Source organism: Hippopotamus amphibius, chromosome 2 (genome assembly GCF_030028045.1).
Source record: "Hippopotamus amphibius kiboko isolate mHipAmp2 chromosome 2, mHipAmp2.hap2, whole genome shotgun sequence".
In the NCBI taxonomy this organism is placed as follows: Eukaryota; Metazoa; Chordata; class Mammalia; order Artiodactyla; family Hippopotamidae; genus Hippopotamus; species Hippopotamus amphibius.
In genome coordinates this window covers 8,930,234-8,953,683 of record NC_080187.1, presented here as the reverse complement: position 1 = coordinate 8,953,683, position 23,450 = coordinate 8,930,234, and the positions used below count along the sequence as shown (strand labels likewise).

General features: G+C 43.1%; 1 protein-coding gene across 3 annotated transcripts in view; it reads left to right on the top strand.

Moving 5' to 3' along the window:
- RALGPS1 (Ral GEF with PH domain and SH3 binding motif 1) overlaps positions 1-23,450 on the top strand; it is a 266,004-nt gene that overhangs the window by 45,460 nt on the left and 197,094 nt on the right. For all 3 annotated transcript variants that reach the window (XM_057721461.1, XM_057721459.1, XM_057721460.1), the window contains one exon: positions 6,956-7,006. In XM_057721461.1, the coding sequence (XP_057577444.1) occupies positions 6,956-7,006 (51 nt within the window). The remainder of the gene's footprint in view (positions 1-6,955; positions 7,007-23,450) is intronic.

Here is a 23,450-nt window from a genome sequence, read left to right as displayed (position 1 = left end):
GTATATATGTCAGTGCTACTCTCTCACTTTGTCCCAGCTTCCCCTTGGCCCCCCGCCCCACCCCGGGGTCCTCTCTACATCTCAGAAGGACCCTTGGTGAGACTGTGGGCCTGGTTTTCTAGTCTCAGCCCTACAGTGCTGCTCAGCCTGGCCCAGGCTGGGAAGACTGGAGGGAAGGGCAGTGAATGCTCTGAAGGTGCAGTGCTAAAATTTGGCTGCTCCTGCCAGAGCCAGTGTGTCTTCAGCTTAGATGTGAAGCCAGGGCCCCTGGAGTCTTTGGTCTTTGGGAAGCATTGGAGTTGCCAGGTATTGGAATTGAACCAGACCACCTGGTATTTTAGTTTCCTGTCTAATAATATGAAAGAAAGAAAAAAGCCAGACAAAAGAGCCCAGTAAAAAAATCATTTGAGTGATTCTGGGAAGATGGCGGTGGCAGCAGCATAGTTCTTTATTCTCCCTGAATCCCCACAGAAAAACATCCAGAACAACGAGATAGCAAACCCTGAAACCCATGAGCAATATTTACAATAAAATTAGGTGTCAAGTTATCCCTATCAAGCCCAAAATACAAATGGTTGGGAATATGCCACCAGTATGAACAAGACCTACAGAGTATCACTTCAGTATATTAGAAAGCAGAAGTAAGTATTGGGGCATTTGGAGAACCCCAGAATTTCCAACAGGAATTCACTGGTAAGTTCAGTAGGTCAACGTGAGAATAGCAACTGAAATTGAGAGGCATTTTGACTGCTGAAATAATGGATGGGTGGAAGAGATCTGTGGAATAGTCCTTATGAGCTCTTGAGACCAACCAACCAGGGCTCACTTCCAGAAGAAGGCTGCATACCAAAGAGAAATTCAGTATGGGAGTAGACTGAAAATAATCAGGATAGGGAAGGTTAAGGAAAAAGGAGGTCTAAATAAATGTGTGTGTGTGTGTGTGTGTGTGTGAGAAATCTCAAATGTGTGTGCGTGTTATTGAATACTACATGAAAGTAACCAAAAGAAGAGCTATATGAAGTTAGAAAAGCCACCCTGAACAAAGAGCCCCTCTAAAAAATTAGAAAAACTAATTTTATATAAAAATAAGCAACAAAATTATTGATGTCAAATCTTTCAAAGTTATTATAAGAAAGAGTAAAGAGAGAATCCTGCAGATAATGAAAGCATGCCAGAAAGACATGCCATAAAACAGATAAAAACTGTAACTCTCTATTTCAAAATAAGCTAAGAGAAAACATTAAGATCACACTGCAAGACATGAACAACATAAATCTAAACTGAAAAATCTCAGAAACGAGGTGGCAGAGTTAGGAAAGCATTGAAAATAAAAGTTATTTTGGAAATGAAAGTTGAACTAGAAGGAACACAAGAATAGATAAACATAACAGAAAATTCCTTAAGGGAGGAAAAATTTTTCAGATCAAAATAAATGACGAGAGAGATAATAAGACTTTGAAGAAAAGTGACGAATATTAATGATAGGCAAAGAAGATCCAACGTGCACATAACATAAATCCCTGAGAGAGGAGAATAAAAGGCAAGGAAACTGAACAAATACTTAAACTGTAATTTAAGAAGATGTTCACAAAATAAAAAAAAGATTCCAACCTACATATTGAAAGAATATACTATGAGGCAACCGAGAATGGTCAATACCAAGACATAGTATTGGTAAACTGCTTGGATGATAAAATTATAGAGAAACTTGAGGAAAGTCAAGGTAGTGGTTACTTTTGACAGGAGGGAGGGACTTGTGATTGGAACAGGGCACATGGAGAAACTCTGCAGTGACTTTTTTTTTCTTTCTTAATTGTGGAAAACTATATGTAGCACAAAAATTGCCATTTTAACCATTTTAAGTGTCCAGTTCAGTTGTGTTAAGTACATTCACATTACTGTGCAACCAATCTTCAGAGCTGTTTTCATCTTGCAGACCCCAAACTCTGTACCCATTAAATAACTCTCCATTCCCCTCAGCCCCCACATTCACTTTCTGTCTCTATGAATCTGACTACTCCAGGTATCTCATATAAGTGGAACCATACAGTGTTAGACTTTTTGTAACTGGCTTATTTCACTTAGCATAATGTCCTCGAGGTTCCTCTATGTTGTTGTATGCATCAGAATTTCCTTTCTTTTTAAGGTCAAATAACACACCTTTGTGTGTATATACCACATTTTGGGGATTTATTCAGCCATCGATTGGGGTGGCTGTTTCTTGACCTGGGTGGTGGTTATAAGGTGTTTGTCTTATAATAAGTCATCAAACCATGCCTTTGTTTAATGTGATTTTTTGTTAATGTGTGTCATTTTATAATAAAAAGGGTTAGAATCATTTCAGAGGTCCTTATTGTTTCAGTGGGGGTGCTCTGCAGCTAGGTCCTTCTCCCCAAGGGCTAAAAGCAAGGCAAAAAGCCATGCTGGAACTTGTCTTTATCATCAATAGATCACGGACATTCTCCCAGATCATTATCTATAGATTTAATTCTCTATTTTTAATAGCTACATAATATTCCAGAGTCTGGATGTACCATAATTTTTTTCAACAAGTTCCTTTTTTGTTGGCCTTTTGGATTACTTGCAGATTTTTACTACTACAAATAATTGTTCAGTAAACATCTATATTCATCTCTGTATCTAAATGTAGGTCTCTCATATATATTTTCTTATATACCAGTGCTCTTCTTTCTGTAGGTATTGGGATTGCTGTAGCAACAGTATGCTCATTTCGATTTTTAGGAGATGATATCTAAACGTAATGCTTGATCCTGGATGAAGAAAAAATTGCTGTAAAAAACAATATTGGGATAATTAGCCAGTTTTGAATGTGGACTGCATATTAGATAATACTGTTGTACCAATGATAAATTTCCTGTATAATAATTTTATCATTATGTAAGAGGGTCATCTTGTTCTTGGAAAAGAAATAAAATGCTGAGGGATTAAGAGGTGAAGAGTCATAATATCTGCATTTTATTCTCAAATGGTTCAAAAAAATGTGTGTATATAGAATTTTATATATATGTATATAATTATATACATAAAAATAAAGCAGATGAGGTCAAATGTTAGTAAATAGTGAAGCTTGGTGAAAAGTTATAGAGCTTATCATACTACTCTTGCAAGTTTTTTGTAACTTTGATGTTAAAAAATAAATAAAATGTTAAGAACGTTCCTCTGGGTTACTTACTGCCAGATTGCTTTCCAAAAAGAGCAGAGCAACTCATAGTCCCATTAGTTGTAATGGCATCAATGGGCAACAGATGGTGTCTTCCTCTTTAATTCGCATTTCCTGGACTATGATTCTAAAGCTGTCAGACATCGCAGCTCTGGGAGGAGAAGCAGGAATGTATCCTTGGAGCCGATTGCTTTTTGTTCCGTGAGCCCTCCTGGTCACGCATTTGGATTGATCTAAATGCAAATTTAAAGATATTGTCTGTTATAAGACATAACCATTGATTTACCAGCAGCTTTCTTTGTCTGTTTGGACCCGGGGAGAGCCTTGTACTAAGGTTGTGGCTGGGAAGAGGGGAGTTATTCAGCCACTGTTGGAAAAACACTACAGTCAACATATGCAAAAACCAGTTTGTTTTCTTTTTGGCTAATTTGCTGTCATTTATCCACATTAAACCACCTTCTTCTTTTTCTTTAGGGGCATATTGCGATGTGCTCTGCTAGGTCCCTCCATTCTGAAGGCTTCATCTCTACAGAAACGTCCTGTAATATGTGGAGACTGGCCATGTCTTTAAAAAGCCAGGATTTGTAGGGGGCCCTGGGCTAGGAGGGAGGAGATGGGAGAAGTGGTTAGGGTGAAGGAAGGCATTGCCAGGGGACCAGCTCAATTGGACATCCTGTATTAAGGCTTTATTTTGGAAAATAAGGAGAAGCCATTAAGAGACTTAATTATGAGTGTCCTCATCACAGGCACGTGCTCACTGGGGCCTGTGGTGTCTTGTGTTTCTGTCGAGGCTGTGCCACACCCCTAGGAGCCTGGGAGCCGGCTGTAAAAAGGGACAGGACCTGACCTCGACCTTGAAGTCCCCATTCCTACCCACACCCTCCCTTTTGGTAAAACTGCCTGCCTCCAACTTCTGGGGAAGGATTACTCATCAGCAACCTTTTCTGCGTGTGTTTAGCTTTGTAGTAAAATGACATGAAATTTATAATCTGATGATTTTACCTGTCTGTGAATGTGTTCTTGATCTGGACACCACATCTTTTTTGGCCAGAGTTGAGAAGATAGAAACAGGAGAGATTCTTCTGAAAACCCTCTGATTGTATGTTTGGGACCAGCCATTCTGTTTTAAGTCTGGTGTCCTCTGTTGTGGTTTGTTTTGAAGAAAATACCTGAACACATTTTATGATTTATGGTCTGAGCAAGAATCAGAAAATTTGAATCTTGGACCATCCAAAAAACTATGAAATGTAGTCCTTATTTTAATACATCATTTGGAAATTCAGTAGCAAACCCTAGAACTGACGGCAAGACGGAAAGGAAGTTTTCTCATTTTCACATTAGCAGACTTTTGGTTCTTTTCCTAAATGACATTGCAAACATCCTGCTGGTTCTTCTGGATTGGGAGTTAACTTGAACTGCGAGAGAGATTTCCAAGGCCTTCTGAGCTTTCAGTTCAAATCTCCTGTTTTCATAAGGCCTTTCTGTTCCCCAGGACGGCAGAATTATTCCACGTGTGAGGAGCACTTGGCTAACAATCTCCATGGGTCTGGCAGGAGAAATGCCAGTATGTTTGCACTGCCTGGGACAGAGCTCTGGGCCCTGTAGCTCTGGGCCAGACACACAGGCCCGAGGGCTTCAGTGCATAGTAACCACTCACGTTGTGCTGACGTCCAGGGCCCACTTGCCACAAGTGGGTAGACCCAGAGGTGGAAGAGCTTGGACTCCTTAGTGCCATCCACATCTCTGCTGAGCTTCCAGTAGCGGAGGCATTTCACCTCAGTGCTCATGACGAGCCCCAGCCCCTTGGAGGGATGAAGCCACCTGCTTATTTCCATCTTCTGCTTAGCCCTGGGGATGGTATGCTTTGGCCTGTATCCTGTGCTTCCCAGAAATCCAGTGATCTTGGACCACCTTTAAATTGTACCAAGAGGTGGCCACAATTCTGGACCTAAGCCCTGGATTGTGTGTTGCCATTTTTCTCCAATGTATTCTTGACATGAGGTTTTTTTTTCTCATGACAATATTTGCTGACTTGATGTAACAGCCTCCTTGAAGTATTTTTAAGAGCAACTTTGAAGCACGGACATTCAAACAAATTAATGGTCCCTCATTTCCTAGCTTGTGTATTGGACAGGAACCATAAATTCATATGCCAATACATAAGCCCATCTATGTTACTCCTCTTTTGCCAAGAAATTATGATATATAAGCATATATATGATCTTTGTGAAAATGTAAGACAAGGTACAGAATGCCTGGCACCTGTATATATACACACATGCACCCACATATACGTACACATATACATACACATATACATTTACAGGGAGAACATCTGTTAGGTCCCAGGCATTCTGCACCTCTTGTCTTGAATTCTCACAGCAATCCTATTAGATAGGGATTATTGTCACCATATTCTGGATGTGGCAACTGAAACTGGGAGAGGTTAAAGTCATGTGTCAAAGAGAATGTTGCTGTTAAGTGATGGTGTCCAGACACACGCCCAAGCCCCGTGGATTTCAGGGCCCACATCTGTTCACTGCATCATGTCCTCCCAGGTGCCCTGTGTGCAATGGACAGGTGTCTTCTCTCATTAGTGGGCATCCAGAAGCCCTCAGCTGTCCTTTCCCTGGCCTGTCACAGAAGCATCTGTTAACTGGTTCCTGGCATCCCGTGTGACATATGGAGATAGGTTTAGGTCATGTGAAGTCAACCCAGTCCATGCCTTGGCCTGCAAAGCTTGGTCAGCAGTGACACTTTCTCCTACTGTCACCTAAAGAGCTTCTAGCGATGGGAACAGACTTTTAACTGGTGTGTGTTTTCCGTATTGACAAAACTAGTGGTTCTCAAGCTAGCTGTGATAAAGGACTAGTTTTTTCCTTTCCAGTCTGTTAAGGACTGATACTTTAAAAAAATACAATAAAAATGTCATGGGGTTTGCTATAAAAGTTTCCAGATGATTGCTCTCAAATTCTGTAGTTATCTCATTGTGGGCTGGTGGAATAAACAGTTCATGGTCCGACACTGGTCTGTGGATGCATCTTGAATAGAACCTTACCATATAATTTAGAGGAGGCTTAGGCTTCAGAAGAAACGTACACTTTCTATAAGCCACAATTTTTTTAAAAAAATTAAATTTAGAGTAATAGATAGTGTCTCTGTTTAGCATTCTAATTTATAATATGGTGTCTGCAACTTTTTAAAATTGTAATTCATACTTGAAACAAAAACTCAAATAGAACAAAAATACCCAAACTTAGAATGTTCCCCTTACTCTCACCCCCACCCTCTAAACTACTATTATCAGTTCTTTTTTTTACATCAATTAATTGATTTATTTTGACTATGCTGTGTCTTAGTTGCAGCCTGCAGGATCTTTTAGTTGTGGCATGCGGAATTCTTAGTTGTGGCATGCAGACTTCTTAGTTGTGGCATGCATGCAGGATCTAGTTCCTCTACTAGGGATTGAACCTGGGCCCCCTGCATTGGGAGCAGAGAGTCTTACCCACTGGACCACCAGGGAAGTCCCTCAATTCTTAAACTGGAAGTTCATCTCATGGTCAAGAAGGAAGGGTGTGGATCAAGATATGAAGAGGGAAGGGGTGGGCAAGGCATTTTCAAAATTTACCCAATTTTTTACTCTATCTTGATTTTTATTTCAAGGGGGGAAGTACTAATTCTAAGAGCGTGTTATTACTCTGTATAGTTTCAAAGTCACATGACAGCTGTTTTGGTTTTCCAGTATTTTCTAACCCCGATTCTCTTTTGTTGCAGAGCCAGATCACATTAATGGACATACCCGTGTTTAAAGCCATCCAGCCGGAGGTCTGTACCTTGTCCTTTACACTGTGCTGCTAAAATGCTGGGGCAGGGAAGGGAGGATTTAGTTGGCCACGTTAGAGTGACTCAGTTTCCCAGTTTCTCTCTTGAAATCTCTATAAACTCACGTTATCGATTTAAGCTGCCATTAAAGAGAGCATCCAGGAACTTTTCATTCTCGAAGGTGCTCAATCTTTGAGTCAGGTGTTTGGGTTCTCCAGAGGATGTCACCACGTTTGCCCGCCTCTGGCAGGGCTGGGGGCAGTCGGTGCCCACCACCTCTGCACCTGAGTCAGGCCTGACCACACCGATTCCTTCGCCCAGGCCACCTCTGCTGGAGATGCTCACTGTCAAGACAGAGGTGGGAGGGAACGTTTCCTAGAGAGCCTTCTTTCTGTTGATTCCAAATTCAGGTGGTGGTTTTGTTGCTGATTTTGAAGCCAGTTGCCTCAGCGAAACACATACATATTCAGGTTAAAAGCATATGTATATTTTTAGAAACAGCAAATCCAATACAGAGAAAAAAGTTGATTTTAGTCTTTGGAAAAAATCCCCGGAAATGTTTAGCAGTTGATAAAGAGGCTTTACAGTTATTTTAGTCAGGGTTCTGGTTTTGTTATCAAGTAATAAAAGTCCACTTCAAGCAGCTGAATAGGCAGAAGAAGAATTTGTTATAAGCATAAAGGGGGCACTTTCAGTACCTGGGGCACGGGACTTCCTAGGTGGCGCAGTGGTTAAGAATCCACCAACCAATGCAGGGGACATGGGTTCAATCCCTGCTCCAGAAAGAGCCCACATGCCTCAGAGCAACTACTGAAGCCCACGCGCCTAGAGCCCATGTTCCACAAGAAAAGCCACTGCAATGAGGAGCCCGTGCACCACAATGAAAAGTAGCCCCCACTCGCAGCAACTAGAGAAAGCCCATGTGCATCAACAAAGACCCAACGCAACCAATAAATAAATAAATAAATGTATTTTTAAAAAAAGAACCTGTGGCTTGGAGTTTAGGCAGCCTGAAGAGCTGAGCAGGATGTAAGCCGTCTCCCTGCTCCCTGCCTTGTTTCTGCCTTCCCCTCACCTCTCTCTCCTGCCCTCGGTCCTGTCTGCCCCTGTGGTTCAACCTGGCCTCCCCAAAGGGCCCACGTTTACATGATGCCCATGGAAGCCACCTTCCACATGTGGACCAGCAAGTCTCAGGCCAGCCCCACTGAGTCCCGGATCCAGTGCTGGTTCAGAGGCTCAGGTCGAGAGTATGTGGCCAAGATGAATGAGCACAGCTGAGGGGACCTAGTCTTGTGATTGAGGTGCAGATTTCAGAGAAGAGGGGTGTGGGCGGGGGGATATGTCAAAATTATGGTGTGAATTTCAGAACGCTCTTAACATGTTGAGTGTTAACATGCCCTTTTCCTTACAGTGCGGGAGCTGTTAAGACTTTGAGAAAAACAGCATATTTTATTTTTTTTATTTATTTTTAAATGTATTTATTTATTTATTGACTGCGTTGGGTATTCGTTGCTGCGCACGGGTTTTCTCTAGTTGCGGCGATCGGGGGCTACTTTTCGTTGCAGCGCGCAGATTTCTCATTGCGGTGGCTTCTCTTATAGAGCAGGGGCTGTAGGCGCGCAGGCTCAGTAGTTGTAGCACACGGGCTTAGTTGCTCTGCAGCATGTGGGATCTTTCCGGGCCAGGGATCGAACCTGTCACCCCTGCATTGGCAGGCAGATTCTTAACCACTGTGCCACCAGGCAAGTCCCAAACAGCATATTTTAGTACAAAGCCAGACAAAGGATCCAGGCCTTCCTAGAGCTGGCATCTAACTCACTACAAGGAAAAACTAGTATTGCTAGCTCTGCTCAGCATTTGTGTGAAGACGTGGCAGTGATTTGTACGTGTGTGTGTGTGTGTGTGTGTGTTGTATTCATTAGGTTCGGGGGGCAGAACTATGTTTACTTTTTTGAACTGGCTGACTTCCAGTCTTTTTCTATTTTCTTCTAATGTGGGATTACACATTCTTTCTAATTTAAAAAAAAAAACAACACAAAACAACCCAACGCACTACCTCTTGGAGCCTGTTGGGGGAGCAGTTGTATGATGGTCGCCTTAGTTCTCAGCTGAACCTAGCTCGGCTCCTGTTCCCTGCTTAGCTTTGATCTGGAGCAGTTTAGACTTTGGGTCTTTCTTCTTTGTCCTGAGCATCACAGAGGGCAGCCCAGCCTGCTGTGAGCCCAGAGAGGCAGGGATGGATGCTCAGGTAGATTGCAGGAGGAAAGCGATGGGGAATTCTTCAGAGGCGCAAGACTTTCTCCAGGGCACTGCAGTCAGAAGGTGCCTCATCCAGGGCATATCTCGTTTCGAGTTGTGACAAGACATTAAGGCGGAGATGTTTTGCTTTCAAGACTAGCTTGGAGCGATGGCTCTCAATCGCGGCTGCGCATCAGAATCACCTGGGCAGCCTTGGAAACACTGGGTGCCCAGACTCCACCCTAGACCATAGAATCTGAGTCTCTGGGTTAGAGTCTAGAACAGTCAGTCGTGTTTTGTATAGAAGCTTACCAGGTGATGCTGCTGCAGAGGGAAGATTAAGAATGAACTGCTTCAAGGTATCTAGAGAAACCCTAAACTTTTAAGTCTTAGATCTATGACATGTTAGCTAAAAACGGAAGAGTTTGTTATCCATTGTCATTGTCAAAACTGTGGTTGAAAGGAGCTCCCTGGGAGCTGTCCCAGCTTTTCTGCTCATGTTATTGTTGTTAGCTGACTGAAAACTGGAATTTTTTTCCCCTCAGTGATGTCTGCCACGTTATGGCTGGACCACCCCAGAGTCGGAAGCACATGAATAAGGGACACTTGTATGTTTGATGTAGACAAGATTTTCCAGGAAACAGAGGCCGGCATCTCAGAGGGCATCGTGAGTGGTCTGGACTCCCAGAAAATCAGGAAATCTGTACCTTTCAGCCCTGGCTGTGCATCAGAATCAGTTGAGGAGCTCTGTAAAAAAAAATCCAGATGCCTAGGCTTTATCCTTGGAGATTCTGATTCCATAGGGCTAGAGTGGGGCGGGAATCCACTTCCATCAGTTGTAGTCACTACTCTTTTTGTTGCATAAATTATGCTATCTTTAATCAATGGGAGCCTTTTCATCTCCTGTATCCTTTGAACATGATCCCATTATTTTTTGATAGCTTCCTTGCTCTTTGATACAAGAAGATACACAAATTTCCTGCTGAAGCCCTGCAATCAGGCATTCCTTCAGGGGTGCTGGCTTCTTTTAGCGGAGGATAGTGTTTAGAAGCTGCCATCTGGGTGAGAGGATGCTCATTGCTACTGAACTGCTGTTGCTTTTAGGCTTTTTTGGTGGACGGAGCTAGGAAATATTTTTCAAAAGGAAAAGTCATGAGTGCAAGATTGGGCAGGTGGTATCATTTCTCCACAGTCCTTCCTTCCCTCCTCATCCTTGTCATGACTCCCCCGCGGGTAGTGTGTATTTCCCCACCCCGTGGACTGTGGGCCTGGCCCATGACTGGGGCACAAGTGATGGGATGCAAGTGGTGAGCTGAGCCAGTGAGAGGCAGGAAGCTTCATGAGCCCCCTCGGAACCTCCACTCTCTGTGAGGGACCTGTAGCTATTGCACATTTAGCCTGAGTCCCCAATGAGGACATTAAAGTTGACCTGACACTGACCCAAAGCCTGATCTCCAGCCTAACCAGTAGAGATCAGCTGAGCTGCAGTCACTCGGCTGACCAATGAGCATGAAATAAATGTTGTCGTTGTGGGCCTCTGAGACTTGAGGGTTGTTCGTCACACCACTTGTTCGAGTGAAAACACGACCAATACAACGTTGATCTTTCCATCTAACATTCCAGGATTCAAATCTAACGTTCCAGGATTGCTAACTTAATTCCTTTGGTTTTTTATATGTTTTCTTTTACACCAACAATTCTGGTTTCTAAAAACAATGTAAGTAATTACTTTTTTGTTTATACCATTATATATGTATATTAGTTTGAGAATAATACCAGTATTACTATTAACCGGCAGACTACTAATTAAAGCTGAGCATTTCTTTGCAGTTCTGTTTGTCTTTAGTTCCTTTTCGTCTTATCTTCTCTCCCTCCCTTACGCACTCAGGTGGGCCTCCCTCCTTGGCTTCCCCCAAAGGTCTTTGGAGGCACCAGGGCAGAGAAGGAATTTACGCTCACTTAGTTCTGGAGGGCTTCATTCTGAGAGACCCTGTTGTAATCCCAGTGCCGGGAACATAGTAGATATTCGATTAATATGTATTGAATGAGTGGAGAGTGAATGAACGACTGCACAAGAGGAGAAGCACCGTTGCAGAACATTGGCCGAGTCTAGGCACATTGCCAAGGAGGGTGTACCAAGCAAGGGGATGTGATTACCAGGGTGCCTGTTTTGTGGTGTAACCACTTCCCCCAAAGCAAGGGTTTTGCCTGGTGAGCTCAGTCTTTGAAGATTCAGATTTCCAAATGCCGTTGATAACTAAGGGTGGAACTGTAGCTTCTGCTCGTTTCTGCAAGGGGGACCTCAAGAGCATCGGCCCAGGGCTTCGAGGAAGCCAGGCAGATGGTGAGTTCAGGACTGGCAGAGAGCAAGGAAAATGGAAGTTAGCAAATATGGAACCATCACTGCCCTGTTCCCTGGTGGCTCCAACAAGTGACCAATTTTATCAAAACCTGGCTAGTTAACGCAGATACAGCTTTGTAGCATAATAGCTCACAGCTGTGTTTAACTTACTAGCTGTGGCCTTGAACCCTATGCCCACTGTGGTAGATTGGGTTACAGGCCTGGGTGGATTCCTGGCTGCCACGGCTCAGGGGGAGGCCTGCATGGTGAAGGAGGTCTTTCTGAGGGGGTCCCGGTGGCAACAGCCCTGGGAGAGGAAACATTTTCAGGGTGGCACTTTGTCCCCACCAGCCCTCCTTACCAAATCTGTCTGTCACTATGCCCACTTCCCAAGTTTCTCAGAGACCAGTTTGAATGTCGGAACTGTTTTTGTCATCAGTTTTACCGTGGAGCATCGAGGGTGAACTGCTGTTCTTAGAATGTGCTGACAGTGCGCACGCTCTGTGCTTAACTCAGCCCAGGTTCTATCCAAGCCCAGCTGCTGGGTCCACTGGCGCCGCTGGGTGTGCTAGAGAGCACGGGCTCAGTCTGGCAAGGCTGGGGTGCAGTCCCAGCCTCACCATTCCTCGCTTGGACCGTGGACAAGTTATTCATTCTCTTTATGCTTCAATTTTCTCATGTGTAAAATGGGAGAAACCATAGTTTTCACCTTACAATGGATGTGTAAGAACTGAGGACAGAGCCTGCATGTGGTAAGTCCCAGTAACTTGTGGCTCTGATTTCTCACCAGTGGGTAGTATGAATAGGTTCCGTGCATTTTGAACGTGAGATCATGCTCCAAAGAACATTCAGTGATGCCTGGGTGGGAGCCAGTGGCCCAGAGGAGGTGATGCTCTGAGTGGCAGAGTGGCAAAGAGCACTGTACTTGGAATTCTTCAGACCTGAGTTCACACCCTCGTTCCCTGGATGGCAGGGAGGCTGCCGTCTACATGGAGACTCACGCCACAGTGCCCTGGGGGCCACGTGAAGACTGGGTGGGGAGATGCGCTCTGCCTTAGAGTCGGGACACTGGCATTGAGCCTTGAAGGCTGAGAAGGATTGCATGTGATGGGTGATTCGGGGAATGGGATGGAAGTTGGGAAGGGCATTTCAGGCAGAGTGAATAACACACTGAAAAGGCAGGTAGTATATTTACCAAAGTTTAACACTACTTCTGGTACCCGGCTTCTGGGGATTAAAAAAGGTGAGCCCATTGTTCTCTTGTTTCTGTGCTCCTCAAGGGCATCATTGCTGGGAAAGTGGCCATGCTGAGGGTTCTTCAGAGGTCAGTGTGTCATTCTCTCGCTGATGGACAGCCGGGGTTGTGCAGGGTCACAGAGGCATGTGGATGGGGACCAGAAATGGCTCAGGAGGAAGCTGTGGGCCGAGACTGGGAGCCTCGTGAGGGAAGGAACCAGTCAGTGGAAGGCAGGCAAGGGGTGTTCCAGGTGGGCACGCATCCTGGACCCTTGCCCTGCTCCCTGCGGCCCTGGAGGGAGCCCAGAATTTAAAGGGCAGGGCAGATCTGGTGGGGAGGTGGGAGCCGTATTAACAAATGTTTTGGGACAATGGAGGCGGTATCCAGATAGAACTCTTGTCCCTGGGGGGCACTCACTCTGTCACTCTAGAGAGATTTGGTTTCACCCTTCCCCGAATCAAGGCTCGAGTCCTCGGGGCCTGGCTGGACCCCCATCTGCTGGTCTGCAGAGGGGCTGGCCTGTCAGAATGGAAGACTCCCTGCTGAAGTACACGGTTTCCTCTGGGCCACATGACACGTTGCAGTTCAGGAAAACACTGCCTGTGGGTTCAGGAACCTGACCCTCTGGCCTTTTGTCTGGATGCCGTTTGCTTGCTCTGAAGAAGCGGGCATTCCAGAAAGCAGAGGTCAGTGTTGGATGTCGGACAAACCCTGTGTGTCTTTGCTGCTCCTTGGAATCACAGCGTTTGGCCCTGGGAGAAGGAAGAGCATTGCCAGCAAGGCAGTTATTTGTAAAGAGGAGACTTGTTTCGCTGACATCATTAAAACCCCTCTTTCAGGTCACATGCTGGCCGTTTTCTCAGACTGTTTCCCTCTACTGCTCCAGCCTAGCCTAAGCCACTGCCCCTTCTCCTCCGATCACATCTCCCCATGTTCAATCCTCCCCACCCTCATCCTCCGCTCTGTATTCAGGGACATCTTTCTAAAGCCAAAGTCTTGACTGCGTCCCTGTCCTGCCTAGAACCCTCTGAGGCTCATTGCTCCTAGGATGCAGACCCGCCTCCTTTACCCAGCTGGCTTGGCTCTGCATGACAGGCCAGGAGCAGACCTCCTGCCGCAGCCCACCACTCCGTGCTGCCCCACAGCCTCCCTGGTGTCCCTGTCATCTCAGCGCCTTCCCCTGTGCTGTGCTCTCCATTTGGAATGCCCCTCTCTTTCCCATCACAGGCGACTCCTCCTCTTCCCTCAGGAGATGGAGTGAGCAACTTAGAGCTCAGGGTACTGCAGGTTCCCCTCGGTTCCGTCTCACCTCAACATCTACCACTGCTCATGTACTGTGCTTTTCACCTCTGTGCTGAGATGCCATGACTTTTGAGAGTCTGAATAATTAGTGTTTCAAGTCTGTCTCCCTCCTAGATTATAAAGTCCATGGATGCAGGGATCATTCTAGTACTATTCACCCTGTATCCTGTGACCTAGCACAGTGCCCGATGTTATTTACTGAATATATTTAGAATGTAATAGTAAAAATCACAATAGTAAGGCCCCTCGAGGGACCCCATAGAGGTCTACGCTATCCTGCCTCTCTTTGTTAAAAAAGACTGAATCAGGTAGTAGGGGGGTGGGTCACGTGCCCTCCACTTGGGCCGAGGCATGGGGAGGGTGGCTCTGGCGTTTCAGTGCTGCTGTTAGTTAGCACCGGAAGCCTGAGCAGCTGTCTCTCTCATCTGTTACTGCTCTGGGTTTGCATTTGTTATTTACTTCTCATGTCCTAGTAATTGCTCTGTCCTTTGTAATGATTTCTTGTCACAATGGAAGCAAAGTGGGAACGGGCTTTCTTCATGATGGAGACAGAGGCTGGAGTCCCTCTCTAAGCCCCAGAAAAAGACCTGCCTGAAAGGTGGGGAGAGCCGGCTGGGGCAGGAGTTGGCTCTGGCCAGCAGCACATTTGATCCAGTGAAACCAACACTTCACAATTTCCAGACTCATTTTTTTCTCCCTTCTTGAGTGTGGGTATGACAATATTGCTGGTTAGAAACCAAATTTCCTTTTAAATGAATTAATAACACAAAACAGAACGTTTGGTGAACAGCTGTTTTTGACCATAGGGACTTGGCGCCTGGTTGTGATTTTGTCTGCGAGGAAAACAGGGTTCGTGTGGACTCTTGCTGCAGGAGCAACTGCCTGATTCCAGGCAGTTTGGTGTGACGGGAGACTCATGCTTCGGAGGCAGGAAGATCTGCACTTGAAACCTGGCTCTTTTTCTCTCCAGCTGTGTGATCATGACAGATTCCACCCCGCCCCCCCCCCCCCCCCCCCCGGCCCCAGCAGGGACCTCATTTCCTAAACTGTAAAATGGAAATGATACCTGCCTCACAGCGCTGTGATGCTTAAAGGAGATTGCATAGGCAGGCAGCCTGGCGCACAACAGAAACTCAATAAGTTATTTCTCCTCTTTTGAGAGAAGTCAGTGATGTAATAAGGAGAAAAGCAACAACAAGCTAGTTAGTGAAGTTTAGAAGGGCCCTGGGCCTAGCAGTGTCAAGCTCTCTGAGGAAGGACCGTTTGTTATTGCTGTGTCCCTTACTCCAACCACAGTGGCACCTTATAGGATCCATACTTGTCAGTAGTTGTTGAATGAATGAGAGGCAGGTGGAAGCCCATTTTTTTCTGGGCTCTGGAGTGAGAAGGACTAGGTTTGTATCTGTGTGACCACGCTTAAGTCATTTAATCACTCTAAGGCTCAGTTTGCACGTCTGCAAAATGGAGCTGATGATATGACCACCTCAAAAAATTGGACATGAGGACTGAGTGAGATTTTTTCAGCTTTATTGAGGCATAATTGACATATAATAAATCATGTGTAAATAAAGCCAATAATTTGAGGAGTTTAGGTGTATGTATATACATGTGAAACCATCATCAAATCAAGATAATAAACATACCCATCGCCCAGAAGGTTTCCTCATGCTCCTTGCAAGCCCTCCCTCCTCTCCACTCCCACCGCTGTCTTCTTAAAATTAGGTAATATAAAATGTATTCTTCTATTTCAGAATTGTTTTGGTTATTCTAGTCTTTTGCATTTCCATAGAAATTTTAAAATCAGCTTGTTAGGTTTTATAAGATTTGCTAGGCTGTGATTGTGATTGGGTTGAATCTGTAGATCAATTTGGGGGAAATTGGCATCTTAACAATATTGGGTCGCTGGAACCATGAACATAGTATACAGCTCCATGTATTTAGGTCTTCTTTAACTTATTTCAGTAATGTTATAGACTTTCCAGTGTATGGTTCTTACACATCCTTTGTCAGATTTATTCCTAAGTATTTCATTTTCTGTGCTGTTGTAAATGTTATTTTATTTAAATTAAATTCCAGTTGTTCATTACTAGTTTGTAGAAATATGACTGATTTTTGTAAGTTGACTTGTATCCTACAACTTTGCCAAACTCACTTATCCTAGTAGCTTTTTGTTGTAGATTCTATAGGATCATCTATACAGATGATAATAGCTGTGTGAATAACAGTTTAATTTCTTTCTTTCTAAACTAGATGCTTTTATTTGTTTTCCTTGTCTTATTAACTGGCTATAATCTCTAGTACCATGTTGAGCAGAAGTGATGAGAGCAGATATCCTTGGCTTGTTTCTAGTCTTAGAGGAAAAATGGTCTTTCATTTTTAAGTATGATGTTAGCTGTAAGCTGTAGGTTTTTCATACATGACTTTTAGCAAATTGAGGATGTTCGCTCCTAATCCCAATTTGCTGAGAATTTTTGTTTAGAATGGATATTGGGTTCTATCAAATGTTTTTCCTGCATCTGTTGAGATAATCATATGGTTTTTCTTTTTCAGTCTGTTGCTATGGAGAATTACATGATCGATTTTTGAATGTTAAACCAACCTTGCATTTCTGCGATAAACCACACTTGGTCATGATGTAGAATCCTTTTTGTATATTGTTGGATTTGATTTGCTAAAATTTTGCTAAGAATTTTTGCATCTGTGCTCTTGATGAGGAATACTGGTCTGTATTTTTCTTTCCTTGAAATGTCTTTTTCTGGTTTTAATATCAGTGTAATGCTGACCTCATAAAACAAGTTAGAAAGCATTCCTTCCTTTTCAATTTTCCAGAAGAATTTATGTAGAATTGGTATGATTTCTTTTGTAAATATTTGGTAGATTTCACCAGTAGAGCCACCTGGACCTGGAGTTTTCTTTGTGGAAAGGTTTTTGTTTTCTCCTTCTAAATAGACTACTTTTAAGAGCAGTTTTAGCTCACAGCAAAACTGAGCAGAAAGTAGAGAGTGTTCCCATATACCCCTTCCCCCCAGCCCAGCAACAGTTTTCCCCACTATCAGCTGTCCCTGTCAGAGTGGTACATTTGTTTCAATTGATGAACCTATATTGACACATCATTATTACCCAACATCCATAGTTTACATTAGGGTTCACTCTTGGTGCACCCTTGTACATTTCATGGGTTTTGACAAATGCATGATGACATGTGTCCACCATTATAGTATCATACAGAATAGTTTCACTGGCCTAAAAATCCTTTCTCTCTTCATCCCTCTCTCTCCCCTACCCCTTGGCAACCACTGATCTTTTTAGTTTCTCCATAGCTTTGCCTTTTCCAGCCTGTCATAGAATTGGAATCCTACGGTTTTGTGGCCTTCTTTCACTTAGTAATATGCATTTAAGGCTCGTCCATGTCTTTTCATGGCTAGATTACCATTTCTTTTTAGTACTGAATAATATTCAGTTGTCTGGATGTACCACAGTTTATCCATTCACCTGTCCTACTGAGAGACATCTTGGTTGCTACCAAGTTTTGTCAGTTATGAATAAAGCTGCTATAAACATCCAAATGCAGTTTTTTGTGTGTGGATATAAGTTTTCATCTCCTTTGGGTAAATACCAAGGAGTGCAATTGCTAGATTATCGTGGAATGGTTTTTAACTATGAATTCAATTTCTCTAATAGATGTAGAGTATTCAGGTAGTCTGTTTCTTTTTTAGTGAACTTTGCTTCTGTTTTTCAATGAGTTTATTGTATCTAAGCTGTTAAATTTATTCCGATGAAGTTGTTCATGATACTCCCCTATCATTTTAGTATCTGTAGGACTTGTAATGATTTCCACTCTCTCATTCCTAGTATTGATAATTGTGTCTTTTTTCTGTGATCAGTCTGGCTAAGTTTATCAATTTTATGGATCTTTAAAAAAAGAGCGTTTGCTTCCATTAATTTTTTCTATTGCTTTTATATTTTCTAATATAATCTATTGATTTCTGTTCATATTTTTTAAAAAATTTCCTTTCTCCTGCTTACTTTGGGTTTAATTTGCTCGTCCAGCTTCCTAAAGTGGAAGCTGAGGTCTGTGATTTGAGACCTTTTTTCATTTCTAATGTAAGCACCTGGTACTACACATTTCCCTTTAAGCATTGCTGTAGCTTTATCCTACACATTTTGATACTTTGGATTTCCATTTTTATTCAGTTCAAAATGTTTTCTAATTTTCCTTTTGATTTCTTTTTGACTCATGAATTATTTAAAAAAGTGTTATTTAGTTTCTAAATATTTGGGGATTTTCTAGGTATTTTATGCTATTGATTTCTAATTCCATTGTGTTTAGAGAAAATACTTTGTATGGTTTGAAATTATTTTAAATTTATTGAGATTTATGTTATGGCATAGACTGGTCGATCTTGATAAAGTTCTGAGTGAATTTGAAAAAAAAGTGTATTCTGCAGTTTTTGGATAGAGCATTCTATGAATGTACCTACTTCGTTTGATAATATAGCCATCTTTCTTTCGATCAGTGTTAGCATGTACATGGTCTGAATGTACCTCCCAAAATTCATATGTTGAAATCCAAACACCCACAATGATGGAACTAGAACTTGGGGCCTTTGGACGGATCCCTCATGATTGGGATTAGTGCCCTCATAAAAGAGACCCCAGAGAGCTAGCTCATCCCTTCCACCATGTGAGGACACAGTGAAAGGATGCCGTCTATGAACCAGGAAGTGGGCCCTTACCAGACAGTGAGTCCACCAGGGTGTCCTGGACTTCCCAGCCTCCAGAACTGTGAGAAATAAATTTCTGTTGTTTATAAGCCACTCTATTTATAACAACCTGAACAGACTAAGAGAGCATGATATATGTTTTTCATCTTGTTACTTTCAACCTATTTGTATCTTTATATTTAAAGTGGCTTTGTTGTAGGAAGCATATAGTTGAGTCCTGCTTTTTTATCCAATCTGACCACCTCTGCCTTTTAATTTGGGTACTTAAACTATTTATATTAAGTGTGATTACTGATTTGGTTGGATTTAAATCTATTCTTGTTCCTTCTTTCCTCTTCTTCTGACTTCTTTTTAAGTAATTGAGTATATTTCATGATTTCATTTAATCTCTTTTATTGGCTAATTAGCTATAATTTCTTTTAGTGCTTGGTTTAGAGTTTATAATATACGTCTTTAACATATCACAGTTTATTTTCAAGTGATAATATACCATTTCATATATAAGAACTTTATAAGAGTGTACTTCTATTTACCTCTCTCCCATTCTTTGTAGTATTGTCATACATTTTACTTCTACATATGTAATAATCTCCTCAAAACATTGTTCTTGTATTTGCATTTAATAATTATCTATTAAAGTCCATCATCTTTTTTAAATTAATTATTTATTTATTTAATTGGCTGTGTTGGGTCTTTTTTTTGCTAAGCACAGGCTTTCTTTATAGTTGTGGTGCGTGGGGGCTACTCTTCATTGCGGTGCACGGGCTTCTCATTGCCGTGGCTTCTCTTGTTGCAGAGCACGGGCTCTAGGCGCATGGGCTTCAGTAGTTGCAGCACATGGGCTCAATAGTTGTGGCTCATGGGCTCTAAACTGCAGGCTCAATAGTTGTGGCGCACGGGCTTAGTTGCTCTGCGGCACGTGGGATCTTCCTGGAGCCTCAGGAAGCCTATATATACCTCATGCCCTTCCAAGTCATTAACTGTCCCCAAGTGTGATCACTGTTCTAACTTCTGTCACTACTAGTAGTTTGTCAGTTTTTGAATTTTATGTAAATGGAATCATACTGTATCAATATATACTTTCTATTTTTACTTAACATTATACGCATGAGATTTATTGTGTTTGTGTGTAGCAAGAGCTTTATCCTTTTCCATTTCTGTATAGTGTTCCATCCATTGTGTAAGTAGACCTCATACAATGTTGATGGATATTTTGGTTGTTTCCAGGTTGGGGCTGTTATGAATAATGCTGTCACAAACATCCTTGAACATATGTTTTTTTGGACATAAACACCATCACTCCTGAGTATAATTTCCAGGAATGGAATTACTTGGTCATAAGGGATGTGTATATTCGTTTACTAGATACCGCCAGACTGTTTTCAAAAATGTTGCATATTCCCAGCAGCAGCGTGGGAGAGTTCAGTTGCTCGGCACTTGGTACTGGCAGAGAATGGAGCAACAGTGAACACAGAGCTCCCCTCACTGCATCTCCCTTCTTTCTGGGGTCTTGGGCCCTCAAATCCTGACTGCTTTGGTTGCTCTCTGAGATATTAAATGACCAGGTTTTTGTGCTTGTTTTTTTTTTTTTAATCCAATTTTTATGGTTAATCTGATACTAGTTACTTTGTCATAGAATCAAAAGCCTCTTTATTTTGAAAACTATCTTCTGCAGAAAAAAGTTATTTTTCTCAAACCATATTAAGGTATCATTCTCCTCCAAAAGTGTGTAGTTTGGCATGAGATGCATGCATCTGGATAATAACAGTTTTCATTGTCACTGTGTTATGTTGTCTAATATTTTCCCTTTGAAAGGAATTTATGAAAGCATATCTTACCTTTATGATTATGTACTTCTGTTTGTGTTTGCAATGATCCCAGCTTAAGTCAAAAAATCTGAAACAGAAAGAGAGCAGTGAAGCTTACATAGTCTTTGGTCTTCCTTTCATAACCAGACACAGAGGCTGCAGTGATGGGACTCTTGTCCGTCATCACATAATGCCTGCAAAGGGGAAGGAGCACCCACCTCCCAAAGATTCCGAAGGGAGGGGGATACCTTATTGGGGAGAAGAAGGCTTGGCTTGGAAAGGCTGGACATTTTCCAAAACTCAGATGTACCGCAACACAAAAGCCTTGTTTTGAAATACCCTTCAGAATTGCTTATTGTATTACCGAGCAAGAGAAGTCAGGGGGACAGGGGAGAGCTTGATGAAGCCACAAAACCAGGGCCTGATTTAGCTAGGCTGTGGCTTGGAGCAGAGGAAGGAGATTAAAGCAATTCTTGTGTCAAATGATATCATTTCTAGAATAGCTGACCCATCTTCTGGTATTTTGAAGTAGGTCATGGAAAGGATCAGTAGCTGGGCCGAGTCTTTTGAAATTCATCACACAAACTGCTAATGATGGTCTCAGAGCACCCAGCTCCTGTTGCTGTCTGTTACCTGCGTGTGGTCAGCATCCAAGAAGTGTTCTTATATTGCAAACCCCTTTGAGAAACTTCCAAGTCTTCACGAATGGCAAACAGTTTCCTTGCCAAGCTAAATTTTGACTGAAAGGAATGTCAAGACTATCTGTGCACGGATGAAGCATCTGCTTTGTCTGGCAACACATTTGGTTTTGTAGCTTTGATGAAGCAAGAAGGCCCACCTGCCCCTGTGGCTGGGCCTTTCTGTGCCAGCGTGTGTTGATGTCAAAGGCTGCAATGGTCCTGAAAGCCTGCTTTGAAAACCTGTAGTTTCATCAGAGCTGGGGCCTTGGGTTACTGCCCTCTCGGGAGGTTTTGCTATGAAGTGGAGCAGAACGTAGAGCGCCTTCGACTACCCAGGAGTTTGCTGGCTATCCGAAGGACGAGTCTTGAAGTACTTGACTGAGCTTCAGACTGAAGTTCTGTTTTTTTTTTCTTTTCTTTGATAGTAAAAGAAAACACACAAAACAGAGAAAGAGGAATTTATTCACGACTTGGCTTACTTACTAGATATTTTTGGCAACGTGAATGAGGTTAACCTTTCAATTCACCATTATAGGTGTTTCTGAAAAAATGAGCCATTTTGGCCACATTGCCCTCTAGAAGAGGAGACTAGGCTGGACAAGTCTGTGACCTTTCTACTGCTGGGAGAAATGCTTGTGCAGCCTGGGAGTGGCAGAGTCACACTAAGTCCTCAGCAGCAGAAATCTGGAGATACCTAGCGCACGATACTTCTCTTTGGAAGGAAAACACGCAGAGGGAGTCTGGATTGTTAGTTCTTCCTTGGGACAACCCATCAGTGAAGGAGACCTTGACATTGCTTTCCTCATTGGATTGAGAGAAAAGAAAGTGATGCAGTGTTGATTCCACTGGCCAGCTCTTGGAGAACCGTGCTGCTCCTTGACATCTGGCACTGGCTGACGTGCACCAGTGGGCTTTGGGAGTGATGATCTGGGGCTGCTGCCTTCCTCCAGGAGTCAGGGTTCAGCATCTGTTGGTAAATGAAAATGTCAAGTCGACTGAGTGCCAAGGTGTCATGTGTCAAAGAGCATCGTGTGTGTTGGCTGCTAGGAGTGTTTCACAATTCTAACTTTGTGTGCAGTCATGATGCCTATAGCTGTGTTTATTGAGTGCTTGCCGTGTGTCAGTCACTATTCTAATAATTTTACATGAATCGGACCACTGAATATTCACAACAATCGTATATGAGGTAGGCCCTTTTATTATCTTCATTTTCAAATGAGAGGTCGGAGAGATTAATCGATCTGCCCAGTCGTAGGGCTGGTCAGTGGCAGAGTCAGATTCGAACTCAGGTGGTCTGGCCCAAGGGGCCACACACTGACCCCTGGTAACTGCCTCTCTCAGGCTGGACTGTGCAGGATCCATGGGACAGTCTTATGGGCACAGTTTTGATTTCTTTTAATTCTTTTCAGGAAGTTGGTATTAATTTTTTTTGTTGTTTGAAAAAAGAGAAATATTATCTGAAAAGATTTTTCACTTAAATTTAATGAAAAAATAAATAGTGTGCAAACTTTCACATAATCTTGTGACTCACATTTCACTGAGGAGGGAGCCCATAGTTTTCATTAGATTCCCAAGGGCCCCAAAACCCAAGCCTCATGTGTTTTTGCCTCTCAGATGCTTGGTGCTGGGCACATAGTTTCTGCTCAGTAAATTGTCATTGACTCACTGACTGAAAACGTGCCGTGCTTAAAGAGTTGAGCCGCCACCATCTGGAGCACTCATTTTTTCAAATCACTTGACTTCCTGGGGTTAATACAGGATGCTACTCACTTGGTTAGCGATTAGCTCTTCAGCACCTGCTCTGGCCAGGTTCCTCCTCAGGAGCTGGACATGCAAAGGGGTACAAATTAGGTTCTTAGATGCTGTTCCAGCGAGGTGCTTATGGTCTAGGAAGGGAAGATGGACAATTTAACAAGCGCTTCGGTAAAGAATAGCCAGGGCTCCCTCCAGGGGCGTTGCTTGTGCCACAGGAGCCCTAGAAGGAGCATCCAGCTTGGCCTGGGGTGGCGTGGGGGCTCAGGAAACCTTATCTGAACAAGTGACGTGTAAACCCACACCTGAGGTGCGAGGTGGAAGTGGTCAGGTGCAGGGGAGGAGGAGGCCTATTCCCGGCAGAG